Here is a 21,440-nt window from a genome sequence, read left to right as displayed (position 1 = left end):
CTCCGAGTCAATCAAAGCCGAATTGTACAGCTCTATGGACCATGTTTCTAACCGCCGTATTATGATGTCGGATTTGGACAGCATTTTTTAATCATTCTGTCTGACATGGAACAGCTGTCAGAAAATTATTTTGGGGGCCTTTAGCAGGCCTCCCTTCACCCGGAGGTCTCTGGTCAGGGCACGTGGGGGTGCCCAAGGGACCCCCCCATTAAAATCATGCTGCTTGTGACAGGGTGCAAGGTTTTCCACAACCAGCCCTTTTTTCAATGGGAGCCTGTGTTGTCGGTTGGAAAAAAGGCTACCATTGAAATAAATGGAAGACTTTTTGAACGGTGTTCGGAAACATCGTAATCGGTCGGTCGGACTCCCCAAACGTGAGTCGGTCAGAACAGATTCCAACAAGGATTCAGTCGGATTGCTCTCTGACCAACATTGTAATGAGGCCCTAAATTGTCAGATGAAGGAGGAGGTTATCGTCATAATAAGTGGATCCTTCATAGAATAAAATATTATCTTTGGACAAACAAAGAAATTTACTTGCAAGCAGAAATTAACTTTTACATTACTTTTAAATATGTAGTGGATATTATACATATTGAACCACAAGTTATTCAAATACATACCTATGCCTTGCTAAGACAATCATAGTCTAGTAAATGAGGGATTTATTGTGGATCATGCGAAAGACAAATTTCCCTTCAAAGTAGGAGTAATCCTATGTGAGCACATTTATACTTCTCCTTCTTTGGGCTTAATGAATTGGAAAACAAGAGGGCAAAATTCTAAAATTAGGAGAAACACTTTTGGTATTTTGCATATGCAAGATGATGTGCACCAATACCTCCACGCACTTGGTTGGCATCTCTGCTGGTTTATCAAAGATGACAAAGCGGTACCACCCAGGTGTCAGTGAATGGTCACATATCAGATCTTGAATGGATGACTGCTGGATTCTTGAGGAATCAAAACCAATGCTTCTGTATGAGTTCTGAAGAATCTGATGCCCGCTGGGATAGCACTCTGGCGCTGTGGGTAGAAGAAAATAATGATTACTTTTGGACACTTACATTTATTTTGTCACTGAGCCATAGATACACAGTGGTAGATTGTTGTACCCCTTAATGTCTATTTATTTGTTCTGGATAACAGTTCAATCGTTTAGCTTTTAATATTATGGCGACTGTAAATCTCGTGTAAATTTCAAACATGAAGAATTATGCAAGGATATCAATAGGCAAAAAAAATCCTGAAAAGCCAGATCAGGAGAATTCAAATTGTATTTATGCTAGTAAATAAAAAACATTGCATAAAACACCAAATTGTTATTTTTCATAAGCATGCAATTTAAAATACACTGTACACCATAACATTTTTAATTTGCTACAGACTTCACTAGAGTTTTTTCTGCAAAATTCATGAAATTCACAAAGCGAGCACTCAAGCAAATGATAGTGCCTTGAATTGAAGGCACTACTGCGTGCTTGCATGTGTGGATCCCCACCTGATTGAACAATTGTTTTAACCAAGCTCGTCTCACTGATGCCAATACGGGACAGGCACACAGAATGTGCGATATGGATTCCTTGGAGTAACCGAAGAGTGTACAATGCTGCAAGTCATTGGGATTGCACCACTTGGGCAATAGGTCCAAAGTTGGAAGTACTCACAGGTAGTATAACAAAAATGTATACTTTATAACTTTCCTAGAGGAATTTCGAGATAAAGTTGACTGGAGAGGACCCGATAGCTGTTAATTAATGTCCAAATGTGGGCACGTTTTGTCAATTCCTGCTTGTCCTCCAGCACTGACAAAGAACGGATGTTCCGGGAAGGCAGTTTTTTGAAAGAACCATAGGTGACAGGGGTATTCCATAGCTCTTCTGCCTGCAGTTCGGCTAGAGACAAATGTAGATAATGTTTTATGTGCATGTTCTGTCGTGAGGTCTCAATTTCATGCCAGAGCACATGTCCTAGCATGGCAGATTCAATCTCAAGTACACCACTTTACGAGCGATCAATTGCTTAAGTAGACCAAATTGGTTGGCGCATAACTGTTTCAGCGCGCGAGCCTACCTGCTCGCCTGTCCGCCTACCTGCTCGCCTGTCTGCCTTCCTGCTCGCCTGTCCGCATCCTGGGACCCAGATTTGCCACCAGCCTCGCCTGAAAGGGGTCCAGAGCCTCCACCGTCGCGCCTGCTGTCTCCTCCCCCCGCCACAGCCCTCCAACACCGGGTCTGCCGCAGAGCGGGGGAGTTGAGCCTACAACTCCCAGAAGCCTCCGCGACACGAGCGGAAGTCGCGTCGAGGCTTGGCGCCCGGAGGCGCTGTTTAAGGGGCTGGCCTTGCGGGGAAGCGGGTGTTGGCGCATAACTGTGTTTCAGCGCGCGAGCCTACCTGCTCGCCTGTCCGCCTACCTGCTCGCCTGTCTGCCTTCCTGCTCGCCTGTCTGCCTTCCTGCTCGCCTGTCCGCATCCTGGGACCCAGATTTGCCACCAGCCTCGCCTGAAAAGGGTCCAGAGCCTCCACCGTCGCGCCTGCTGTCTCCTCCCCCCGCCGCAGCCCTCCAACACCAGGTCTGCCGCAGAGCGGGGGAGTTGAGCCTACAACTCCCAGAAGCCTCCGCGACACGAGCGGAAGTCGCGTCGAGGCTTGGCGCCCGGAGGCGCTGTTTAAGGGGCTCGCCTTCCCGCGTCGCGGGTCCGCGCGCGGGGCCGTGTCCGGGGCTAAGCCCGGGCAAAGGGCGGGCCCTCTGTGGCCCTCAGAGGCCTGAGGAGCCTGGGCTGGGCACTACCCCCTGCTCAATTTAGCACTGATCATCAAGGCATTATATATCGGTTGTTTAAAGCATACTACAAATGGCCCCTATGGAGTCCAAATCCATCGCCAGGAGCACGGCAAAAAAAACGCCCATTAATACACGTTCCGTTACAAGGAACACCACTCAAACTAAAACACCGTTGCCAACATTAACTGCAATTGATCGCATGCTCCAACAGACAATCGTGGTGGTTGCGAACGCCATTGAAAATACTGAGAGACGATTGTCCCTACCACCCAGTACTTGCTTAATTCAGCAGATAGCACAACCTGGCGACAGTAATGTTCATAACATAAATGTGACAGCATTATCAAATGATTCCATCTTGATGCAATCTTACACAGGTCTCCCCGGGGCTGCGCCACCCCCGACGGAAGATCCTCTTACACTTCCAGCAGTATTTCAAGATAGGGATAGCCGGCTGTCCCTAACTCCTAATCTACAGATTGATGTAACATCATCTGAGGAACCGGGGCCTGGCAAGGCGCCTAGTGCAATCTTGATTCCCGCCGATAATGAAGACCCCATTCACACAATTGACCTCGCTAATAACAGCAGTTTCGATAGTACGACCAATCATGGCACTGTCCATCGTAGACCCAGACGCATGCATAATAGAAAACCACCTGCCATTGCTAGGGGCTGTGCCAAACAAAAGGGTAGAAGAAAGAAGGCAACCCTACCACCAGCATTATCAGAACAGACAAATGGAAGTAAACCACCAGAATCAAATTTGGGAACCACAGTCAACGGCGATTCTATAATGGGTCACATCATGGATGCTATGAAGCTCCTTATTGCTCCCCTCAATGACAAGCTCGAGCAAATATGTAATAAGGTGGAAAACCTGGAGAAATTGGGTTTAGCCAAATTAGACATCCTCGGACACCTGGGCCCACAAGTTACCCAAACCATCTTGAATGTACCGACTGCGAAAAAGGCTAATACGACTGTCAATAATACATCTAAATCTCAGGTTCCACTCGCCAGAAATGTGATCCCTATGGCAGCTCCTGGAAAGCCTGCTAATTCTCATACTAATACTACAGCCAATACCTCCAACGGGCCTTCAACATCCTCTTCCTCTAGGGTAAGAGGAGAGATGCACACGGGTCACTCTTCAGTAAGCGGGAATCCTCCAGCACGTAGTTATTATAATAACATTATTCCTGCTGTGATCAATCTCCCACCAGAAAGTAGGCCATATGTGGCTATTCTTGCCAACGTCCCAAAACTTAAACCCTCCCAGTTTGAAAATAGTGAAACACTTAAAAACAAAATTTTACACTGCCTTGTTCACAATTGCGGATTCCCCCTAAGTGGGGCAGGCCAGATCATTTCAACTCAAAGGGTAGGGTGGGTGGGCCCCAGCAAAAAGGAAATTAGCGGGGATTGTATAATCATAAACTACAAAACCACCGATTGGGCAAGAGACTCCATCTTGAACGCGCCCACTCCCTCAGATAACGATTACAATAACACCCTGTTCCCACTGGACTATTTTTATAGAAATCTGGTGGGCTTCAAGATTCCGGTGCAGAATTTTAAACATCCCAGAGCAATTAACACGCCTTATCCTCCAGTACAGCAGGCTCCAGCGCAATCAGTTGGGTACCCCACGACCTCCCATGACGCCAATAATCAGTATGTTCCACAACATCCTATGAATCTATATAGTATGCTAAACCCCAACTACTTTAACAACCACAATGCCACTGGGTCCGGAACGAATATTTATGGTCAATTTGCAGTTCCAACATCAAATAGATTCCAGATATTTAATTGTTTAGACGAAAATGATTGACTCGAGAATACCCCGGCTGAAGAACCTCCGGCAATTGAGGCCCCTAGGTTAATGGCCGGTAATACAGCTTGGGAACCTCCAACAGTCATCCCTGTAGTAAACCCAAATGATTCAACCGCGATAGAAAACATCACATGTATTGTTGAAAACCACCTGGGAAACCCAATAATACCATCAGCCACAATTGTTACTGATCCATCCAAAGTAGCCTTGGATGAGTCCTTGAGGGCTATTACGTGGAATATAGCTGGGTTAGCTTCTAAAGTAAACACCCCCATATGGGCCGACTTTATTAAACAGGGTTATGACATAATCTGCCTGCAAGAAACCTGGGTTAGGGCTGAAGCACACGTTGAGGGATATACTTCTTTCAATGTGTTGGCCGTGGCTTCCCAGGCTGGTCGAGCCAAAGGTGGGCTAGTGACTCTGATTTCTACTGCATTGACCGAGTTCCGTGTTACTGATCAGGTAGTTTTAGGAGAACATGCTTCCGTTCTGCGTTTGGCCCACAGCGGATATAGAGACTTAATAATAGTGAATTTTTACAACAATATTGCGGGGCATAAACAGGGAACGTTTATTTCTGATATTGAGCAGGCCATCGATACAATGTTACTAAGTACACCTAAACCAGCTGCCATATTGTGGGCAGGAGATTTTAACATCAAACCATGTACTTATGCACTCAAGGGGGCATGCGGCCACAGAGAGGAGTACTCGGGAAGGGAAACAACATGTGTTTACAATCACTTCCCTCATAACAACTTTGGCAGCGCTCTGAATAACTTATTGGCTAAATACGACCTGGAACTCCTTGAATGCAATAAGAATGCAAACAACGCCAGATGTCCGACATTCCATGGAAGGAATAGCCAATCTTTTATTGATCATATCATGGTATCTTGTTCTGTAACTTATATCAATGTTTGGGTGATTGAACAAACGGTCAGTGATCACAACAGTGTATCTGTCGAACTGCTGGGTTGGGGGACCAAAAGGAATACATATGGTCAACCAATCCAGGTCATCGCTGTAGGAAGACCGAACGGGACAAGGGTGAAGTGGACAAAAGTTGATCCCGTTAAATTTGTTACCAATGTAATCACTATCTGCAGCGGAGAGGTGAACTACTGCCTATCCCCGACACCACGCCCACAAACCCTGCTATCTAAATTTTTAACCATAACAAAGACTATTGAGAAATCACTGACACGCAATAACCGGAAAGCAAGAAAAGTCAAGACGGCGTGGTTTGATGACAATTGCGCTCAGTCATTAAAAAGGTTAAAAATTTAGCTTGATGCCACACCAAGAGACCCTTGCAAGATTAGGGAAGAGCGCCACAACTATAAAATTGCACTATCCACCCGGAAGAAAGAATTACAGGACGAGGCCTGGGCAAAATTAGATCAGGCTGCAGAAACCAAAGATCATAAACTTTTTTGGGACACTGTAAACAGTCCGTTCTTGAAGAACGACACTATCCCTGAACTAACCTCACACGTCAGTTGTCAGGCCTGGATTGTACATTTTACTGAGATTTTTAACTCAGATTTTACTCATGATTTTATTCCGGTTTTAAATCCTAATGTCCTAACTGATATGCCAACCTGTTTTAAATGGGAGAAATTATTGTTTTCGGTGTCTTTAAATGAGGTGATTGAGGCAATTGAGAAGAGTAAGGGGGGGAAAGCCCCGGGCCCAGGCGGGGTCCCTGTGGACTTCTTCAAATCCGAGATCGCCTTATGGGCCCCTATTTTAACACGCTACTTTAATGCTGCTATTGAGGATGAGTTACCAACCTCATGGGGTCAATCCATCTTGGTGCCACTCTTCAAAAAGGGTTCAAGTGCTGAAGCACGAAACTATCGCCCAATCTCTCTCTTAGACTCGTCGCTTAAGATACTGAGTCGCGTGCTTCTGGTAAGACTAGAATCCTGGGTTGAAGATAAAAATGTCCTTTCACCTATTCAGTATGGGTTCCGAAGAGGTATAGGAACCATGGAGCAGTGCGTGAACCTTGAACTTATTATCGGCAAGTACACAAGAGCCAAGGAGGGGAACTTGTTTATGTGCTTTGCCGATCTAAGTTCCGCATTCGATCTAGTGGAACACGCACTGCTCTGGCCAACACTACTCGCCATGGGCGCTCCCCCGGAGATTATTCACCTATTGGCCAGAATGTATAGCAGCCTTTCAAGCAAAGTCAGATTCGGATCAGACGGAGAATGCACCCCCTTTTTTAAAATCGGTAGAGGGATCCGACAAGGGTGCGTGCTAGCTCCCTTGTTGTTCTCCCTTTTTATAAATCAGGTTCACCAATCCCTACAAGAATCTTTTGTTGATGCCCCCATTATTAATGGGAAACAAATACCCGTCCTCTTATATGCGGACGACGCGGTCCTGATTTCCAGGACCGCGAAGGGGCTCCAAAAGCTAATTGAGAAATTTGACATTTTTATTAAGGGCAGAAAGCTTAAAATTAACAAAGGCAAGACTATGACTATGACCTGTGGTAAGAAACCAAAGAAAAGCAAGTCATTCTTTTTAGATGGGGACGAACTAGAGTCTGTTCAACATTTTTGCTACTTAGGTATTACCTTCTCAGGAGACGGGAGATGGGCAAACGAGCAATCCTGTGTAGGCATGAAGATGACTAGAAACACAAATTTATCTTCAGATTTGCTTCTAAACTGGGAGGTCGCAGAATAAGAGAGATGATTTCTATCTACAACTCAAGGTGCATGTCCTCTGCCCTATATGGAGCAGGGATATGGGGGTATAATCCCCAGATTGCCCAATCCATCCAGCAAGAGGAAAACAGGTACCTGAAACGTTTACTATGTCTCCCTTTCAGCGTCAAATGAGATCACTCAGAGAGCTAGGTTTAAATCATGCCACAGATTTGATCGCACTGCGTCCTCTTTCCCTTTGGCGATCCATATGGGCTAAAAAAGAAACTAAGTTCACCCAGGAAGTAATTTTAGACTGTATTAAACTGGATCAGCACTCGAAAATTCCCTGGTTAAAACACATTTTCTCCTGGTACAAGATCCTTTTTGATCAGGATATTTTTAAAGATATTTTATCAGAATCTGTTTTAACGAAGCGTGACCTTAAAACCATCTTTATGGATCACGCAAAAGGGACCAGAACGAAGAAGTATGCTACGCAAAGTACGTTTAAACTGTATCTGGAGTATAATCTAAGCACAGGATTTTCATTCTATCTCACATTTGTTAATATTAATTCCCATCGCTTTGTTTTAGCACGCCTAAGGTTGGGTATAGTCCACCATCTGGTGGCTTTCCCTACTGTTAAAAAACCTGGGTTATGTCTGTGCCCATGTGACGGGAAATCTAAACAGAGTATCTGCCACTTTTTTCTATTTTGTAACTTTTATTCTGGTTTTAGAAAGTTTTATTTGAAGCAACTATTTTTGGAACACAGTACGTGCAATATAAGAGCTGCAATGCAATTGTTGTTTGACTTGTCCTCCCCGAATGTGTGTTACCGTGTAGCCATCTATATTCTTAAATGTATTGGGCATAGGAAATCAATTATTATATGAGCCCCCTTCTTTCCTTTTGGTAAACACATCCAATGAATAACTGTGAGTTACTGTTAAACTATGTGCATTTCTCTTATATGAATTTTATCCACTCTGTATTTTTTATTGTTGATTGTATCCTTGATAATGATTATCTTCCGGCTTTGCACTTTTTCTTGCACTAATGTCTTTTTCAAATTTTTTGTAAACAAACCGCTGCTAAAATACCTAAGAGACCAAACAGACGTTGCACTTTATTTATAACTTTGCATATTTTGCACATACTAACTGCACTTTATGCTCAATATAGGTCTTTGCTGATTTGCACTTTTTTCTACTTGGCGTGTTTTGCACTAAACCTTAACTGCTGCTAAATAATACATAGTGACCAAATTTAATTCTGTTTATCAATGAGATATATCTTATGGACTTAATAAGACTGGCATGGATATTGATGTAATTTTAACAAGTTTCATTATTCGACTTACACAAATATGTTTTCAAACTGTATTGATATGTGTTGCTATATGGTTGTACTTGTACTAACCGAATAAAGCATTTTGAAAACTGAAACTGAAACTGACCAAATTCTAATTGAAGTTCGACTGGTGAGGAGTGTTGTGGTAGAACGCTCTCTTGCGTATCTTTGTAGTTAGATTGTCAAGAAGTTTTGCCTCTCTCCCCCTCAGGGCGTCCGAACCTTAGGCAAGTGAAGGGAGTAACTTTGCCTGAATACCTTTAGGCACTGCGGCCAGAGTGGGGCCAGATATTTGCTTGTTAAGTGAGCAGAACATGGAAAGGAGAGACGAGGTTTTATTCTTCATGTGCCATTTATTGAGTTAAAACAAGCCTCGGTCGTCGATTAACAGACCAAAGTATTTGTATTCTGCTTTTCTTTGCACTTTCCTGGCACGAAGGTCCCAATGTCATGCTTTTTTAATTTGACCCCAGATTCATGTGTTTAGTTTTGTTAATGCTTACTTTTAGCTGGTGTAAGAGGGGGTAGCAATAAAGGGTGTCCTTCAAATGCTGTCAACCAATCTTAGTCTTTGCCATTAACAGGACATGGTCCGCATAAAACAGGCTTAGGAACGGGCTGCCACCAAGTTTTGTAGGGTGGGTCTTGTGTTGGCCATTGAGAAGCTAGATCAGGAGAAGTTAGCAAAATAATCGAGAGGGAGAAGAGTATCATCATGAACCATTCGAGGCTTCCCCATCTTATAAGACATGGACCCCCCCCCCCCCGCTCTCACAGTGGTGAAAAACATATTATTACAGAATTAAAAACGGCTCAATTGATTGACTACCACTTAAACTAAATGCAGTCCAATAAAAGATGTCATTTTCAACAAGCAGTCGAATATTTCTGGATTCACATATTTATTACTACACTGCAGAGGTCATATCAAATTCTACCACAATGCAGGCCATACTGATATTTTCACAATATTGCCGTTGTTTATGACAGTATGTGTTCTGTAATCTTACTTCTTCTTTCTTCTATGTCATGACCAGCTTGTTGTTCAATTTCTACATGCCAGGCTTCTCACAACAGAAATCTAAGAATTTTACAGTCTCTTTATTTCTGGGTTAACATTCTTTACACAGATGATGATCATCATTTTTTTTTTGTATGAAGTTCCATTTCATTTAAATCATAGTTTTTTGTAAAAAAAAAATAATTGACCAACACGAGAAAGACAACACCTCATTCTAGGGGCTGACAACAACTTTGTAGGACATGTTTACAACTTAATAGTGGGGTGCAGCACAAACAGTAGATACATTGGTTCAGTCCAGGACTCCATTTTAGGACTTGACTTACAGGATAAGCATAAAATACTTTATGGACATTTCAGTTTTAAATGACATTTGAATAAACAGGAAGTAAATTCATGAATTACCTATCAGACCAAACGTTAGCTCAACAAGCTAGAAACTTCAAGCTGACAACTGTGTGTAACATAAAAGTCACAGGTTGGAAACCTAGTGGATACACTCAGCTGGTCATTCTTACAAAGTTGAAAAAATGAAATACACTATTCACAAATGTCACTTAGTCTTAAGTGTCAAGAAACAATTTAGTTTATGGTGTGTAGTACAGAAATGTTCATTGTTATTAATATTGCTCAGGATTTTTTTTTTACTTCATGGTATTAAAGATTACACAACATTTTAAAAAGTCATCCTTTAAAGCCAGGGCAATTTATTCATCTATTCTCATTTCCCATGTTTCTAAAGATAAGTCCCTTTTATAAATATAGCTAAATCCATAGAGGGATGAACTCTCGTTTTGCAAAACAAATGTTCGAGAGTTAAGAATTAGTGTTTTATTTGCAAGCGTTTCTTTCTTAAATAGTACAATTTTGGTAGGAATAAATACGCACTGGCAAAGCCAACCGGTCTAGCCTATGCAAAAGATATTGGCTTTAGCAATGTATTTTAGCCATTATGTATACCAGTGTGGCTGCTGTTCAGCATGGCTAAATGTTAGTGACATGGAAAGGGGTGGGGTAGATTGGAGTGGGGTAGATTGGGGTAGAGTAGAGTAAATTGGCATTGAGTGGAGTGGCGGAAGGTATTGGGGTAGATTGAAGAGGGCGAGTGGGGTAGATTCGTGGGGTAGATTGGAATGGGGTAGATTGAATTGGTGCAAATTGTGGTGAAGTCAGGCGATTGGAGTGGGTCATTGGGGTGGAGTAGGGTAGATTGGAGTGAGGTAGATTAGGGTACAATGGCGTGGGATATATTGGGGTAGACTGGAGTGTGAAAGAGTGAGGTGGATTGGGGTAGATTGGAGGGGAGTGTGGTAGACTAGAGTGGAGCCGTGTAGATTGGAGTGGGGAAGATTGAAGTGGGGTGGATTATAGTAATGGAGAGGGGGTAGGTTGGGGTATGTTGGAGTGGGGTAGATTCAGATGAAGTGGATTGGGATAATGTAGTAGATTGGAGTGGCGTGGGATGGGGTGTGGTAGATTGGAGTGGGGTAGATTGGAGTGGGGGAGTGGGGTAGATTACATTTGGGTGGATTGTGATGAAGTGGAGTGGATTGGGATAGAGATGGGTAGATTGGAGTGGGGTAGAGTGGAGTCGGATATATTGAGGTAGACTGGAGTTGAGTGGGGTAGATTGGGGAAGAGCAGAATACAGTGAATTAAGGTAGATTGGAGTGGAGTGCAGTAGATTGGAGTGGAGTAGATTAGAGTGGAGAGGGGTAGACTTCAGTGAGATAGAGAGGAGTGGGGTAGATTGGAATGGAGTAGATTGGAGTGGAGTTGGATAGAGCGGTGTGTAGAAGATAGGGATGGGATAGATTAAGTTAGGGTGGTGTAAATTCAAGTGGAGTAGATTGGAATGGAGCAGCAGATTGAAGTGAGGTAGATTGGAGTCGTATGGAATGGGGTGCACTGCGGTGGAATGGGTTACATTGGAATGGAGTGGGGTAGATTTGGGTGGTATGCTGTAGACTGGAGTAAAGTTGAGTGTAGTAGATTGGGTAGAGTGGAATAGAGTGTGGTGGACTGTGGCAGAGTGGGGTGGGGTAGGGCGGAATTGGATAGATTGGAGTGAGATAGATTGGAGTACAGTGTAGTGGGGTAGAATAGGATGAGTGGAGTATAATATGATGGGGTAGATTGGAATGGAGTGGGGTAGATTAGAGTGGAGGAGATTGGAGTGGGGTACATTAAAGAGGGATGATTGGAGTGGGGTAGAATGTAGTGGAGTGAGGTAGATTGGAGAAGAAGGGTTGGATTGGACTGGGGGTAGAGTGGGGTGGGGTAGAATGCGATGAGGTGGAGCAGGGTAGATTGGGGTGGAGTGGGGTAGATTGGGCAGAGTGGAGTGGCATAGGTTGGAGTGGGGTGGAGTTGGTTAAAGTGGAGCGAGTTAAATTTGAGTGGAGTGGGGTAGATTGGAGTTTGGTAGATTAGACTGGAGTGCAGTAGATTGGGTGGAGTGGGGTAAATTTTGGTGGGGTAGAGTGGAGAGGATTGGATAGAATGGTGTGGAGATTAGAGTGGAGTGGGGTAAATTGAAATGTAGTGGGGTAAATTGGACTGAGGTAGATATGAGTGGGATAGACTTGAGTGGAGTCAGGTAAAGTGGAGAGGGTTGGGTTGAGTAGATTGGAGTGGATTAAATTGAGGTAGATTGGAGTGGGGTAGACAACAGTAGATTGGAGCAGAGTGGGATAGATTTGAGTGGAGTGGGGTAGATTTTAGTGGAGTTCAGTAGATTTGGGTGGAGTGGGGTAGATTAGAGTGGTGTGGGGCTGAGTATATGAGACTGGAGAGGAGTGAGGTACAGTGGAGTGGGGTCGAATGGAGTGTGGGATAGATGGGATCATAGTTGAGTGGAGTGGGTTAGATTGAGTGGAGTGGGTTAGATTGGGTGGCATGGATTTGGTGTCGTGGGGTAGATTGGGTGGCGTGGGGTAGATTGCAGCAAAGTGTGGTAGAGTGGAATGGGGTAGATTGGGTGGAGTAGAGTGGAACAGGGTAGATTGGGTGGAGTAGGGTGATTGGAGTTGAATACATTGGGGTAGATTATAGTGAAGTGGGGTGGGTTAGATTGTGGCACATTAGAGTGGAGGGGAGAGTGGAATGGGGAGGTTAGGAATGGCAAAGTTTGGAGTGGTATGGAGTGGAGGGGAGTAGAGTGTTGTAGAATGTAGTGGCAAGGCATAAAGTGTAAGGCGATAGACTGGAGTGAAGTGGCATAATGTGGAGTATGCAAGTTGTGGTAGCACACTGCCATTACAGACAACACATTTTCAATTGAAATGGCCATTACATTTGCACACAAAAATGGTGTTACTGCACACAAATGATAATGTGTGCAAATGTCATCACCTAGTGTACTGATTTGCTTTGATCGTATTCAAATATTTATTTCCACCACACTTCAGAATTACAAAACAAATGTGCTTCATTTGTACTCATTCTGAAACATCAGCACATTTCTTTTTGTAAGTCTGTGTGCTACTCCCTCTCTTCTTATATTGATAATCACAGAATTGTCACATAAATTCTCTCACTTTGAAGTCAGAGAAAGAAAAGTAAACACCAAGCTCCCTGGGAAGAATGAGTGTGTCTTTTGTCCTCTGTCTTTGAATGCACAGCACATGTGACAAGAACAGTATTTAAATGCCTGTTTACAGTAAGCAAATTTGTGGAAGAATACAGTAAACAAGGTTTGGGCAATGGGAGGGACGAACTCAAGGTGAACAGCCTAAAGCAAATAAATCCAGCAAATTGAATGCCAGAAAATGTCAGTTACAATCCACAAAGCCAATTGTAAGCAAAGGGAGGAATGCATTCCTGGATCAGCTTTCTGAATAGCCCCAATTTTCTTTAGCAAACCAAACAGCTGCACTGTCTTGTAGGTTGCGGCCTCGAAATGAGCAAATCTGTATTCGCCATGTTTCAATAAAATATATATGGGTTCCAAAAGAAACCTTTTAAAAGGTATGAAGTCAATGTTATATCTCGAGGCAGAGTTTAATGTTATCATATTTACTTTCAATATCCCCATGAAAATGGTCTTCTCAGCACTGTGCCCTTGCCCATATAAAAAAACCAAATACTGGTGTCTTCATGACAACTTCTTCGGAGTTCAAACGATTATCACCAAAATGTGTGTTATTGTAAATGAGCTGCTCGAGAAGTTAATCAGGCCCTTTAAGTTTTCTACTTTACTCAATATCTGAAATCAAGCCATGTTCAAAAATTAAATAAATGACGACTTGCGAGGTATTACCCACAGTACCTAAAATTCTAAAGTTCTGCCTAGACAACTTTTATGGTCTCATTCTCAGTGGCATAACGAAACATGATGGGGCCCCCTTGCAATGTACATGGAGTGGGCCCCCCACACTCTGGACCCAGTCAGGTGCTCTCAAGCCAGGGGCTCGCCACCCGTGCACCATGCCGAAGGGGACCTCCTGGAGCTCGAGCCCCCCCACGTCGCAGGGGCTGCTAGAGCTAATGTTATGCCAGAGCTCATTCTGCGAGCATCGCTCCTATGAAAAGCATTGCAGATACCATAATGCAATTTACAACATGACAGGAGGAGCAAAACTTCTCAGGCAACCTGATCATCACCCTCAAAGCTTGTTCAGACCCACCTCCTCCATCATCCAGACCATCACCATCTAACACTAAAACTGTTGCTGCAAAGGCGAGAAAAGTGATCAGAAATAGTGTTCCCCCGCTTGTGCCAATCAGTGACAAAGAGAGGAGAATATGACAAAGAGAGGAGAATAGCCTCCAGCATCACACTCACGCAGTTCTATTGGCTACTTATACTGTAAGTAAATCAGGAAGTATTTTGAGGGGATGCACTTCATGTTGTTCTCTCTCCGCTTGCCATAATACCACCAGCAAGCCTGCCCTTGACTCCAGCATGAGGGAGGGAGTTCTATGATTCCCACCATGCTACCACTAGAAACTTTAACATGTATCATGGTGAGGTTCTAGGCCATAGCCACATTGAGGTACTAAGACCATTTAACCTTTTTCAAACCAGCACTCCAAACTCCTTCATCAGCCCTGTCATAATGATACCATTCAACCAACTATAATTCGGTTTCCTCTACTCCCTCACTGTGCTCATCATATGAGATGGGCATAACCTTTTTCTCGTGTGGGACATGCCGAGAATCCTGGACTCCTAAAAAGAAAGCGGAGCATCATTCAATTTATTGCTCAGTTCATGTGGCCTCACATGAGGCACAAGCATGATCTCATTTGATTCCAATTGGCGGATAGCTTTCAGGGTGAGAGCATCATCCATATGGACTAGCAGAATACGTCTTATATCCTACACCTCCTAAAAATAGTGATCCTTTGCAGCCTGAGAAGGGCGAGAGATCAGTGGTTCTGAGGGATGGCTAGAAACAGTGGTGTGGCCAAAAGAAGTTAAAGTTCTAAACTAAAAATGAAGAAGACATAAAGGAATATCAAATGAGTAGAGTTATGAAGGATAAGCATCGCTGCTACAACTATTTGCTGCAAAGGGAGTGTGGTCCAAAATGGCAGTATTTATTAGATCACGCTCAAGGTTTCTGCATGTTAAGGACTGTGGCAGTAGTAACTCAATTTTACTATAATGGGGTTTCCGGTCATAGTTTTCACAATTGGTTCAGCGTTTTGCACTCGAGAGCTAAATAAATTCCACCTAAATGGGAAAACTAAAGAGTATTTCCAGAAATGCTTTTTAGAGTGGGCGAGAATCCTGCAGGCTGACTTTGTGAGGAATGAGGACTAACAATGACCCCAAATGGAATCTGTGCTGGCTCCAAAACAATGAGAAATGTGCCCAACATGGCTATCAGGAGTGGGAAACCTGATACCAGCCATTTAGAACAGCACAACCACATAATGCCTCACACAATTCTAGTATCTTCCATCCTGTTTCTGACAATATGTTCTGACCAGAGACTTTGGTATTCCAGCCTAACCCACTTAGTAACTGAATAGCCCCAATTTGGCGAGGAATCATACCATTCACCATTCCTAAGTGTATGTATCAAGTTTAGTCTCCATTGTTGCTCCCAGTTTATCTTCTCCTTTCTCAACTCTACATTTCCCATTCATTTTCTCATCCTCTTTCACCCAGACAATAAAATCACCAACCCGATTCTGATCTACTTGTCCTACCAGGCCAGCCCAAATCCCAAACATACCTTCCAATCAGCAGCTCCTACCCGGCCCGTTTTGGGGCCCATGGATTGAGAGGTTCATTTGTAATAAGCCCTATGTTATCACCGATAGCTTTGCCTCCCACCATGCTCCACTAGATTTCTCAAACTTCACTGAACCCATTGCATAACTCCACCATAGCTGTGCTTTTTCACACTGAGCAAGTGAGATTTTATTTTTGTCCTTTTTCGTCAACAATGGAGACTAAACTTGATTGCACCATACAAGCGTCTCTTCCCACTACTTCATGTCAGCTTCAACTTCCTCCCACTTCATTTGATAACTTCCTAGTTAACTGGGATTCCTCCTCTCCTCTCCAGAAACTGACCGGCAGTACTGCCCATACTTCTTCTTGGCAACTTTAAATTGGTCACGGTTGGCAATAAGCATCCTAAAGTTGCTACCATCATTGCAGTTTAGTTTACCACATTGGTAGATTAGTCTCCGCCTTGCTTGTCCCCAGGTGTAATTTCCTAATGGAATTCTTATCTAAATGAATCAATCAAACACTATCTAATTTACCCATCACCTCAACCTTTGAACAAATGCCTTCTTCCATCTCTTCATCCTAACCCTTCAATAAGTCAAACTCAGCTTGCTCTTTTTCACTATTTCTGCATCAGAGATTATCATTATGCCTGCTCACTTGTCAGGGGTGAAAAGTGTTCATATACAAACGGCTCAAGGCATGTAATTTGTTTCTGACCGCATTAACCTTTGGTCTTAAACTTCTATAATATTCATACCTTCACCCAAGCCTTCCATCTTCACGCTCCAATCTCTCCAAAACCGACCCTACATATAATTACACAATTCACCCATCTTGCAAGTGATACTTCAAAATGTATTTTAATGATGATTTGACTACATGCACTATCAAAGACCACCTCATTATCCATACACGTGTCTCCTAAGCTACCACACAGGGTTGCTTTCCCCCTGCTTGAACAATTGAAATTTCTGCCATTGATCAATTGACAGTCCTATACTGTTCTCACTTACAACAATATGGCTCTGTTATTTTATCAATCTTTCAGCCCCTGCATCAGAACTACAGTGGTCATTTTCATACTCTGTTAAAACAGTCACTTCCTTCAATCACTATTTTGTTAACACCACAAATCCAAAAACATGAAAGACTGCTCGTGAACAATTATTTCACAACTGGCAGTCTCATCAATCCACAGCCATAAAGTTGTCACACACTGGATTTATACAAATGGCTATTAATCATGCTTTTAATTGCCCCCAAAAAATTATCTCCTCAGTCCACATCCTCCTCTAACTAAACCAACCCATGATATAGATGATCACGACTTTCACTTCGAAGTGTAGCAAATTAAGCATTACACGTGTAGCTGTATTTTCATTCTATGCATTCTTTGCCTCTCTCTCCTGTTACGTGTCATGGTGTTTCATGGTGTCCCTCACTCTGTATGGTGATACACCTCCAACTAAACAAAACTATAGCACAGCTATACCACATCGCCTTTTACCCCATTGGCATCTGTACCACAACGTGGGTACAGTAAACAGGCGCCTGAGCATATATATTCCCTATAGCTCTGTCAAATGTCCTGTATCCACAGTGTATTCTCTAGTTCCAACTGAGCCCTGTGCTTAGACATGTATACCATAGAGTATATCATGATGCTACTACTCACATTACTCTCACGTTCATCCTTTTCCTCATTCTCTCCATAAACTCCGGGTTTCTTTGTCTCACACACACACACACACACACACACACACACATATATGCTATTGCCTCATATAACTAGGCCTGAGTAATCTTGCAACAATCCCAGAATTTGCCAAATTGTGGGCATTTTCTTCCATAATGTGAAATGTTGTATTAGTTTTGGATGCAGACGACTTTCAGTAGGAAATGCTTCACTTAGTGACACTGTCTCCCCGAACAAGCACCTTGAGTGATTTTTTCTGAGCAACATATATATAAAAGCCACTATAGATACTGGTGAAATTATTTTCGTACAACACAGGTAATCTTGCAAAAACGTATGCACATTTTGCAATAAAATGTTTACAAATTATGCACGCCTGCAATCCCTACGCAGCCACACCTCAACAGATGTAGGCCTACCTACACCACAGACCACCTCATCTACCCTCCTATGTTTAATTTTAAAGACCAGAGCAGGCAGAGTCTTACCCTCACAAATACTTTGTCACTTTATCTCTTTTGAATGCCTGATCAATCTACATCAAGACTTCCTGCTTCACCAATTATTTTGATTCCCACTGCCCCACCTGCATTGTACAGCCAAGCATATACGAAACCCAAAGACACTGTCACTCATCCAGTTCTCCATATTCTCTCCACGCCTCTTTATTCACCAACTTAAGGCAGCAATTAATTTCGCACCGGGCTCCAACAGCGCTAAAGCGGGCGCTGCCCCCAAGTGGAATAAAATCGTTCATTTAAAAGACTGGCAATATCCTCAAATGGATAATAACCAGCACTCTCCTTAAATCTGACCCTCAGCAACCAACTTTGTGAAACCTTCTTGCAACACACTATCATAACAATCGCCTACCATTAGACCAAATGCTGATGACACTTTGTACTTATCATGGACCTCTCTCCCTCCAAAGATGCCATCAATAACATATGCTATGCCAACTTCCCTACTCTCTCCTGAATGGCTAACCTCACTTGACTAAAATAACATATTCTACCGAATCCCTCTGCTTCCTTGAAAAAATATAAAATGAGCTCACATCTTTACACAAGAAATATCATGTAGCAAGTCAATCCGACCCTCCGACATACATTTTCAACTACAACTCTTGACTATACACGCACTATTCAATTTCCCTTTGGATATGTTTAGGCTGTGGGGTTTTAGGTTTAAACCTATAATAACTGATAAAACCCCACTGAAAGAAAAATAGCCCTCACCGCTGAAAACATAAACACTGAAAAAACACCTGCACAATCACAAACTAAATGCCATTCAAAGAAAGGAAAAAAAGCAAAAGAGTAATTTTGTTCTTACTGGAGGGGTCAATAAAATGTAACTTTGTTATATAAGCTAGCAGTAAAGACTGGTTAACATTATTCTGCTTGAGTTTTGTTCTTTAGGGATGCCACTAAAATATTGTTTCTTCTTCCTTTTACTTTTTTCAGTTTTATGGCCTTTGGTCTAAAAGATGCAGGGTTTAGTTTCACGTTTTAGGTTTAGTTTAATTATTTTATAAACTGTAGAGAATCAGGACATATCAAACTCACATTTGATATTTTGGCTGCATTTGATTCTTTCACTGATAGGTAAAATGGCTAGTTTCATAAAAATCTTTCCTAATATGTGTCTTCACATTTACCCACAGAGAATAGGTAAAAACCCTTAATACATCAGACCATAGTTTCTAGTAGGTCAGTATTGATAGTAGGTGAATTGCCAACACCTCAGGCTTTAAACATTAAATGCAAGGTATAGTGACAAGTATATATATCACCAAGCATCTGGGATAGTGGTAAAAACGTGACACCAGACTTTTGGAAAACATGGAACGCAGTGTCACTTGTTATGCTCTGCAAAAAAGGTTTGTTCCAAGTTCAACAAAGATTGGAGTGATATTGTTTGTATTTGTAGTGATTCAGCTACGTATATTAAAAATTTGTGTGATGACCTGTCAAAATGTGTACCCGAGCTGAAGTGATTCCCTGTAGGAGATCCTTGCCACTTGTTAGGTGGTATGCTGAAAGCATCTTTACAATCTTCAGAGTTAATGAGGGATGCTATTGACTTTTTAGTCCATTCTGGTGCACTGTTTTCTTATGCCCAGGAACTAAAACGCAAATATTTATTATTTCGTGCTTTATGTGGCATCAAAGAAAGAGTCATCCCAACTGTGTCCCTTAGCTGACGGTTCTCAGCGCAAGGGGCTATGAATGCTGAGAGGGCCATTTCACAGAAGTTTACATGGGAAGGAAAGTACGAGCGCACATGACCAAAGACTCACTGAAGAAGTATTGTATGGTGTACTACAATAAGATTAATTTGCTAAAATCTCTTTGGACCTCATATACCCTATACGTACACGGTCTATATACCATGTTCTTTCGGTGCAGAAAGCTAGCAATGATAAATGCAAAACGTTCCATAAACACTGGAAAAACACTTTCTGTTGTTTTTTGTGGCGTGAAAATGTGTAACCACTGATAACAACTGTTTTTTAAGATATTGAAAACACTGAAAAAACCCCACCAGAATTTACCAAAAATAGAAACTGAAAACAGGACAGCCTAGATATGTTAAAAGAAAACCGGATTATAAGCATACAGCATTCATCCCAAATTCAACCAATATACCTTGGTGATATTGGTTGAAGTTGTGATGAATGGTGTATGATTTATAATCAGGTTTTCTTTCAACATATCCAAAGGGAAATGTTTTACTTTTGACAGGTTGTCAATTTGGCGCTCTGTCCCTTTGGTTAAGGGGGGCCCATTCTCCTGTTGTTTTGTCTACACGCACTATCCAAAAGTCTCACAATCAGCAGAGCTATGTTCCTCCAACACAATGATGTGCACATTCCATTGTAAAAAAAAAAACGGCAGGAACAAGACTGAGGAAAAACTGCACACATGCAAACAAATCCTGACCATAAGGCCTACAGCACCTGAAAATGTTTACTTTTTCTACTTCGCAATACCTCATCACCACACTTCAAACACACCCACATCGACTGGTACACACACTTAACCATATTCTTGCTCTACCTAGATCAGTTCTCTCCCCCCTTTCTACATCTGGCTTTACAAACCAATTCTCTTAAAAAATCACCACAATCAGACACATGCTGTATCACTACTTACATCTTTGACTCCTGCTCGTGCGTGTCTACTATCCATCTACACTCCACTACTTTCGTTGACGTTGCAGCTACACCCCCCATAGAACATATCTGAATACTTAAATCCAATTCCTTTGTCTGACCCTTTCAATCCTGGAACGAAAAAAACTCCAATCACCTAAATACTATTCCGTCTATCCTCATTTTCAAACATTCCCTCGTATGTGACAGCAATTTGTACAAGTAATAAAAAAATAGCAACACACTTTACCGCCCCATCTAAGTATAGGTCCACTTCCCCACAAATCCTTGAACACCATGCCTTCAGTGGCCTCATTCTCTATCTTGGCTCTAGGAGTATGAGGAGCACCATCCAGTTAGGCATTCATTATCTTCCCTCCACGACAACAAGTCCCAAGCATGTAGTAAACTTCGTCACCTTTGTCTACCATAACCACCTCTCATTCATCCTCACACTTCTTGATCCATTTGCAGATTTTGGCAACATTGAACATCTTACTGTCCTGGGCACCATAAGGACCCTTGGCATGTTGGGTAAATTCTTCTGTGACATTGTCATCTCTATTTCGCTCTTTTGCGAGCTACATGCAGGTAACACCCAAATATGCTTTTCTTTCTTCTGCATTCTCATATGAGACTCTCGTGCAGTCAGTCATCATTAAACAATAGTATGCTCCCTTAAGCTGAATTCATCAAGCACTGAATTCCTACTCTTCCCGCTCT

At 42.6% G+C, this 21,440-nt stretch overlaps 1 protein-coding gene across 1 annotated transcript in view; it reads right to left on the bottom strand.

The window, feature by feature from the left end:
- Positions 1-21,440, bottom strand: part of VWDE (von Willebrand factor D and EGF domains) — a 402,281-nt gene that overhangs the window by 327,832 nt on the left and 53,009 nt on the right. Inside the window, exon 2 of the mRNA XM_078662843.1 lies at positions 842-1,026. Coding sequence (XP_078518969.1) covers positions 842-1,026 — 185 coding nt within the window. The remainder of the gene's footprint in view (positions 1-841; positions 1,027-21,440) is intronic.

This window comes from Lissotriton helveticus, chromosome 10 (assembly GCF_964261635.1).
Source record: "Lissotriton helveticus chromosome 10, aLisHel1.1, whole genome shotgun sequence".
Classification (NCBI taxonomy): Eukaryota; Metazoa; Chordata; class Amphibia; order Caudata; family Salamandridae; genus Lissotriton; species Lissotriton helveticus.
Note: the sequence above shows the minus strand (reverse complement) of the source record. Positions and strands in the feature narration are given on the sequence as shown.